The sequence below is a fragment of the Psammomys obesus genome, unplaced genomic scaffold (genome assembly GCF_907164565.1).
Source record: "Psammomys obesus unplaced genomic scaffold, mPsaObe1.curated_primary_1811, whole genome shotgun sequence".
NCBI classification, from domain to species: domain Eukaryota; kingdom Metazoa; phylum Chordata; class Mammalia; order Rodentia; family Muridae; genus Psammomys; species Psammomys obesus.
In genome coordinates this window covers 15,337,470-15,345,916 of record NW_026585742.1, presented here as the reverse complement: position 1 = coordinate 15,345,916, position 8,447 = coordinate 15,337,470, and the positions used below count along the sequence as shown (strand labels likewise).

Sequence of the window (8,447 nt, the reverse complement as noted above, 5' to 3'; positions counted from 1 at the left end):
TACTGTTAACTTGGCAAGAACATGTAGGACCTACTATTATCACTCCATTAAACTGTCCCTAAATAATTACCTTTATACTCAGAGATTGGTGTCCATCTCGTCCCTCAGCAGAGAGGCTTCTTTTTGCAATAGGTCGTGATTACTATAGAGAATCAGAATTAGTCACTGTGCAGAAAACGAGGGACTGCAGAGAGAGTGGCAGTACACTGTATGTGGAGGATATTTTTTCTCATTTATTTATTTTATTCACTTTACATCCTTGTAGCCCCTTTCCTCCTCCCCCCAGCCTTACCCCCTCCTCTCACTCCTTTCCCTCCTCCCCTTTTCCTCAGAAAATGTGAACTTCCTTTCCCATCCACCCCAGCTCATCAAATTGCATCAGGACTGATCTTGAGTCCTCTTCTCCTGTGGCCTGTCAAGGCAGTGCCACCAGGGGACAGTGATGTGAAAGCAGGCAAGTGAAGCCATGTCCGATGCAGTCTCCACTTCACTTCCTAGAGGACCCACACGAGGCCTAAGCTGGCCATCTGCTACATCTTTGTAGGGGCCCTAGGTCCAGTTCATGTATGTTCCTTGGTTGATGCTTCAGTCTTAGCAAACCCCTCTGGGCCCTGGTTAGTTGGCTCTGTTGTTTATCTGTTGTTGTGGAGCTCCTGTCAATTCTGTGTTCTTTTCTGTTTTCTCCCACTGTTCCCCAAGAATCCCTATGCACTGACCAATGTTTAGTTGTGAGTCTCAGCATCTGTTTTGAGATGCTGCTAGGTAAAGCCTCTCAGAGGACAACTCTGACAGGTTCTTGTCTGCAAGCTTAGCAGAGTATTGTTCATAGTGTCAGGGGTTGGCATTCTCTGATAGAGTGGGTCTTTGGTTGGGCCAGGCATTGGTTAAGCATTCCCTCATTCTCTGCTCTATCTGCGACATCTTTGAATTCTTTACATGTTCTGAATATTATTCTCCTGTCAGGTCAATATTTGGCATCAATTTTGTTCTCTCTTAGGTTGCCTAATCATTCTATTGTTCTGTTTTTATGTAGAAGATTGCAAATAACATATAATTCCACTTGCCACTTCTTGCTATTATTTTCTGGGCTTGCAGAGTGCTATTCAGAAAGTTCTTAATTATGCCTTTGTCTTGAAATACTTTCCCACATGAGGTATTTTTAAATAATTACTATCCATAGTTTAATCCAAGGGCTTAAGAATTTGAGGGTGGAGCTAAGACATTAGCCTGTTTAAATGACATCCAGGTGATCACATCACACTGTCAAGACCTGCTAACTTCTGCATTAATTAAATGATCTATAATATTAGAAATGAGAAGCCAATGCATCATATGGTCCAGGTAATACTTTTTCTTATGGATGTTACACCATTCTTTTTTTTTAATTCTTTATTAATTACACTTTATTCACTTTGTATCCCCCCTGTGGTTCCCTCCCTCCTCCCATCCCAATCCCTCCCTTCCTCCACCCTCTGCATGCATGTCCTTCCCCAAGTCCACTGATAGGGGAGGTCTTCTTTTCCTTCCTTCTGATCTTAGTCAATTAGGTCTCATCAGGAGTGGCTGCATTGTCTTCTTCTGTGGCCTGGTAATGTTGCTCCCCCCTCAGGATTTGGTAATTAAAGAGCAGGCCAGTTCATGTCAGAGGCAGTTCCTGTTCCTATTACAGTGGAACCCACTTGGATACTGAACTGCCATGGGCTACATCTGTGCAGGGGTCTTAGGTTATCTCCATGCATAGTCCTTGGTTGGAGTATCAGTCTCAGGAAAGACCCCTGTGCACAGAGCTTTTGTTTCTGTTGCTCTCCTTGTGGAGTTCCTGTCCTCTCCAGATCTTACTGTTACTCACTTCACACCATTCTTTAAAAAAGAGTTCTTGGGGGCTGGAGAGATGGCTCAGTGGTTAAAATCACTGGCTACTCTTCCAGAGGTTCTGAGTTCAATTCCCAGCAACCACATGGTGGCTCATTAGCCATCTATAATATGATCTATGCCTTCTTCTGGTGTGCAGGTGTACATGCAGATAGAGCACACACATACATTACATAAATAAAATTAAAAAAAAAAGAAAATTTATGTTTGAAGTGACAACAGTGGCAGACCAGGGGTTCCAGTCATACTTCCTTGACAAACCTCTACCACAAGCTCATTACTTTGTGATGCTTTTGAAAAGTAGCAGCCCCATCTAGGGTGGTTAAAACTCTACTGTGAGCTGCTAATCACAGACTCCATTATACACAATGCCCTGTACAAAGTTTGAGAAGCTCTTAAATATCACACACCAGTTCTCTCTATACATTTCCACCTAGAAAAAACAGAAATTAAAGTGCTGGTGAGCCAAAAACTACAATAAACACAGTTTATTGTGTTTATTGCATTCTTTAGTCAAGACCAACTGCTTTTATATATTATTTGATAAGTTGTGGTTTAGTTCTTTATGGCCTAAAAAAAGCTGATATAGTTATATAACATATGATCTCCAAAAAAATTTTACTTGTGACATAACACTTGAAAGTTTCTTAGGATTTTTTTTTTTTTATGACTAGAAACTAGAGAATCAGAATCTTGTTGGAATAACTGTTTTCTGATCAGAAAGACAAAATCATGCATACCAAACATACATAGTTGTAGTGGAAATAAAAGCAAGGCTGCAGAACCAATTTAAGGATGTCTTTATTTACAAGATACAAATGTTTCATATTTAACAAGAATTAAAGGACTAATTTTACAAGGTTTTCAATTATCTGCCTTTATGATCAAATATACAGATGTTACACTATATATACACTATGTCCAAGTATTATACATTCATACCACTGGAAAATAGGGATGTTTTATTTTTTTCACATTAGAGTCAACTATAAAATTCTGATATGCCTTTTCAAACTTGGTCAACAAGTCAAAAAAAATCAAGACAATTTTTTAATAACACTTAATTGTCCCTTAAAATAGGAAATACCAGTCTGTTTTTACATACAAATGATTATATGCTAATGATATCTATAATATATATGAGTCCTCATATACTGCAATACACAAAACAATTCTGTCATCATAATGGGCTCTAAGGTCTGTTTGTTTCCAAACCTGTCTTTACTTTATGTATTTAGTATTCACTTATTAAAATATACTAAAATTTGATTTTTTTTTTCCAAATTGATCACAATGAATTTTAGGACAAAGGATGACCCTCACCCGCACCCCCCCAAACAAATTAACCATCTTGTAGAAGCCATTTGTTATTAAATCTTGAATACAGAAAAGGCCATGCCCTTAGCTTAAAAAGTTAACTTTAGAGTTAAAAACAGAAGAAAATGATTTATAGAATGAAATTATTTTTTAAAAGATTAAAGGAAAAATAAAGTAATAATAAAATAGTGTCAGCTATAATTTAGAGGCCATGGTCAAAGCCTGGGTACAGGATTCCATCAACAAACAAGTACATAGATGCCTTCCACTTTATTTCCTTGTGGAGTTCAGGACCCTGGAGACAGTAGTCCATCTACCCATTTCCATCTATTCCTTGTTTCAGTTGCTAAGCTCAGTGCTCTCTATATACCTGTAACAAAAGCAAAATTGTTTCTTCCTGTACCCTAGCAAGATTCAGGGCCTTGGCAAAGGTGAATTATAACATTAAAAATACATATGAATATTTTTTGTTAATACTTAACTTAAATTTACATACATTTTGTTCCTTTGGTGAGAATTGATGATTAATAATTTTTACACTTTCACATATAGATATAAAGTCACAGGCAGGGTTTTAAAATAGATATAGTGGTTTAAAACATTTTTCAAGTCTAGTGAACCTATTGTTTGATAGTTATAGAAAAATAAAAACAATTTGATTCTAATGAAACTAAGAATAAAGAACTAAGAGGATCCACTACAGATGTCAACATAATTCTAACAACAGGAACTCTTTAGCCACAGTTCTTATATTCATTCACTCTTGAACAATACAACATTAAAAACTGAAAACACTAAGATAGTCCTGTCTTTCAAATTTTAGGCTATAAATATCATGTGCTTATCTTGGATCTATTAACATGAACATCATTTGATGTAGGAAAGTAACCTTCTAGCAGAGATAACTGCCCAAATAAGACCTGTGCTTCCTAGAAATTTATTTGCTCTTACTTATGCTTACTTGCAATGACAGATCATGATTAACAATGCACTGCGGACATTATGCTCTGAATAACTTAAAGCTTGAAAGATAAACAAATGACATCTGAAGATAATTGGAGAGAAACCTTCTCTGTCAAAAAAGAGGACGAAAAACAACACCGTCATGAACTTCAGAATATTTCTGAGAAAAAGTTTTTAGAAGGCTTCAGTGGCTCTTTGATAACCATGAAGTACCATGGAATTTATGTTGAATTCAGTTCACAAAAAACACAACACAGCTGATAAAACAGAGCAAAGGAAATTAACTGTTTCACTACCTGCATATATCATTTGTAAAAATAAAATACAGTTGATAGTATCTGAAGCATTAAAACAATACCTTCCATTCCTTTCCCTGTGCTCAGCCATTTGACTTTTCACATCACTTCTAGGAAGTTGATTCTTTATATGCTGTGGCTTAGGGTCTTCATATTAAACTTTTAGCATGAACTCATACCTGGAGATCTTTATTGCTTGGCATTATTACGAAAGTGACTAGTGGCATTTTTGATTATTGAAATCTATTTAATACTCAAGATAAAAGTATGCACCATGTCTTATATTTACTAAATGGTGGACTTTCAACAAAAGCAACAATTAAGTTGAAAGTTGGTTTGCTTTTAATGAGTAACAGTTTTATCCAAGACATATCTTCTTAAGTTTGAAGAAAGGACACTTTTCTTAAAGATGACTTTTGGATGCACAAAATTAGAATGTACAACATAATAAGAACAACATAGAATATTTATTTGAACAGGAAAGCAACTGATGCTATTTTCAGGCTCAATTTCTCATGAAACCTCAGTTATCTCAAGAGGTTAATTATTCTAATAATATCTTGGATTAGAGTTTATTTGAATTAATGTTTTGAATATGTATATATGTGCACAGTATCCATGTATGTGTGTTCACATATATTTAGGAAATTGTGCACATGTGTAGAGATCTGAGGTTGATGTAAGGAGACTTCCTTGGTGCCTCTCTACCTCATGTATTGAGGCAAGGCTATTTGCTGTACCTGTACTTGCTGCTTTGGCCATCTGACTAGCGTGCCTGACCAAGACTTCCTGTCCCTGCCTCTGTTGCACTGGGCCATGTTTGCCTGGTCGTTATGTGGGTTCTGGAACTCTGACTGACCTGTTTTTCATTCTTGCATAGAATTTTCCTTAGCTCCAGATTTGAGTTTTTAATAAGTAACTAATATTATTCTATTACTTTTTTCTCCTATTAAAAGTATTAATGATGAGAGAGAGACAGAGAGAGAGAGAGAGAGAGAGAGAGAGAGAGAGGCAGGGAGGGGGGAAGCTACTCACTGTTTGCACTTAGCTAAGAGTGAGACACAGGTAAAAGTGGACAAATCCTCTTCTGGCACTAACATTCCTAATTTTATGAACAAGAAGAACATGCTAACATCTTTTTTATTAGTATCCTTTCAATAATCTAAGTTTTACAATACTGAATATCTATCCACATTACTTCTATTTGAGAATTTGCTGGTAGGCAAACATGTACTCTTGTTGCTGATCAAATAGGGTTTTTTTTTTTTTAATAATCTGATGAAAATCTTCTAAGTGGGATATCCCAATCATTATTCCATTCATGTTTACAAAAGTCATCTTTATTCTGATGTAGTCATTCTATATTTAACTGCTTCTCTTTTCTTGAAATATGAAAAATAAGGTGTACAGTAATTGTTCAATTTTGTCAACAGGCATCCTGCACACCTGTCTCTTTCTCCCACCCAGACACAGCATCAGTGTTGACAACTAGAAGAGAGAAACAACACACAATTTCTTTTTATTTAGCCTTCATATAGTAGGGAATAATGAGTTAGCCTTTTTTGTTTCTGCCATTAGTGGCTCTAAACAGATGATTTAATGTTAATGTTCATATCTGGTATTTCATGAGGCAGGGACTCTCATTGGTTCCCTTGCTCCTTTGGAATAGGGAAAAACAAGAGATACTTCTTATGCATCATGAGTTGTATAAATGTGTGATGGTCTCAAATTCTGAGTACTATACTCTACATCTCAATGCAGACTTGAAGACTGTGTGCAGTGGAGACATTCTTATGGATCCCCAATAAACAGTGCAATAAAAGTGGTAATGTTTGGAGAATGGAAAAGTAAGAAAAACTCCAATATGAGAAAGTATTATGTTAAATAGTAACACAACATAAAATTTTAGTCACAAGCTCAAAGTTCATCTGAAAGTCCACTTGGGATATAAAAAGGGAGAATAATTCTGCACTTTCTTTGATTATTCACATCTCCTGGAAACATGCCATTATCGAATCTGAAATACTGGTTTCAGATCACTTTTCTAGTGAATGATTACACATAAATTTCCTTTACTATCTATCTAGTAACTCTCTTCTCCCAGATAAGCTGGCATATGAAAGACCTGTTTTGTAACTGACAAAAGCAAAGTTCACAGTCATCTTAAGTGTTCATTATACATAGTCCTCATTTAAGCATTCCTAATAGTCTTACAGAAAGGAAAACATTAAACATTAAAAAAATGTTTTCCACATACCCTAGGTCTGTATAAGGACTGATGTATTTTTATTTTCTTTTTTTTTTTTTTTTTTTTTTTTTGAGATAGGGTTTCTCTGTGTAGTCTTCACTGTCCTGAACTCCCTTTGTAGAGCAGGCTGGCCTTGAACTCACAGAGATCCACCTGCCTCTGCCTCCCAAGTGCTCGGATTAAAGGTGTGTGCCACCACCACCTGGCTCAGATGTTTTATACTGTTCAAGTTTTAGGAAACATTTTTGCTCATGCTGATGTTAAGTTACTACGACAATTATGTTATTGTAAAATGTAAAATAATCCATACAATTTTTAATGTCAGGGACCAAAGTGCACTTAAATTGAGAAAAATCAGGGAGTTAAAAATAAGTGTTTAGTTAACATTAATTAAACTCTCATTGTTTATCTAAATAAGTATTAATAGCACCTTCTAAGAGAGGCACTGCTTTAAATAGGTACAGAACAAAAAAATAGTACTCTAAAATACTGTTGGAATTCAAACTATATCCCACACCACATAAATCACTGCTTTTTACTATAAAAATATTAATACACTTGGATTCCAATCAGTTCAACATAAATTATCAAAATTTTTCTTAAGTTTAAAACACTGCTGAGTTCAGAGATAAAATAGGTTTTATATTTAAAAAATGAACCAGAGTGAAAATGAACGTCAAGCTGAAGAGAAAAGCTCATGTGTTCATATTGATTTTCCAAACTATATGTACATAAACTGATTTATATTTTAGATATTTTATTATTAGGGTAATTCTACAAAAACAAGCATTATATTAAGTAAAAAAGTATGACAGCAGCAACTTTTATTTTTTTGTGTTGGATGAAGAACAGAAACCATTTATGTAGCATGAGACTTACAAACTAGACAAGCTCATACAATATTCTAAACTGTCTCTAGACTTTTTACCACAGATCTATTTTGGTTACATGGAGGTATATCTTTCACACCATTGCAAGTCCTACATGTGAACAAGACATTGAAGGATTTCTTAAATGAAAGGCCCATTATAACCAGGTAGTGAGACAGTCAACTTACATTTTTCCCCCTCGAGCCTTGAACAAAATACATATAGTTAAGGAATAGCTTATCAAAAATGTTCCATCTTCCATATTATTTCAGAACTTCAACAGTAGAATGGCTCTGCACACTGATTTTACAGAGTATGCAAACATGAAAAAAAGTTTCTGACAGATATATTTATTAAACCATATTTCTCAATGTAAAGTGCTATAAGACAAGGAAGGACCTGACAATATCTTGAGCTATTTGTCTTACCAGAATCTCCACATTGGCAGCTGCTGGAGTTTAGCATTCTGACTTTTTTTTTGGTCCAGGAAGATTGTTTAAAGTGTCTAGATGCTCACGTGGGCCATCTGGTGTCTCTCCTGTGACAGCTAGAAGGATGATTTTCAGCCATTTCTGTTTCAGTTCCTCAGTGTCTGCAGCAAAGCTGTGCACAGACTTGGACTGAGTCAGTCGGAAACTGTGTGGCAGATCTGCACTCTTAGGCATGTCATCCACAATGTAGCCCAGGAGTGGTATGGTCGCCTGGGCTCTGACATCCTATGCAAAGGACATTGTACATATGAGTATAATACATATTACATCATTACATATGGTCCTTGCTCCTAAAAACTCTCCCTGGTTACTGTTACCACGGATCCTCACTCACAAACTCTCTTTGGATAAAAGGTGTCCATGGGGCCAATGATAATGTTGGCTGAATAAA

General features: G+C 35.9%; 1 protein-coding gene across 4 annotated transcripts in view; it reads right to left on the bottom strand.

The window, feature by feature from the left end:
- Positions 1 to 2,655: 2,655 nt before the first annotated feature.
- The window catches only part of Fgd4 (FYVE, RhoGEF and PH domain containing 4), a 187,246-nt gene continuing 181,454 nt past the window's right edge, over positions 2,656 to 8,447 (bottom strand). For 3 of the 4 annotated variants that reach the window (XM_055599133.1, XM_055599131.1, XM_055599135.1), the window contains one exon: positions 2,656 to 8,281. In XM_055599133.1, the coding sequence (XP_055455108.1) occupies positions 8,024 to 8,281 (258 nt within the window). In that variant the 3' untranslated portion in view covers positions 2,656 to 8,023. The remainder of the gene's footprint in view (positions 8,282 to 8,447) is intronic. The other variant, XM_055599132.1, reaches the window with a different exon arrangement.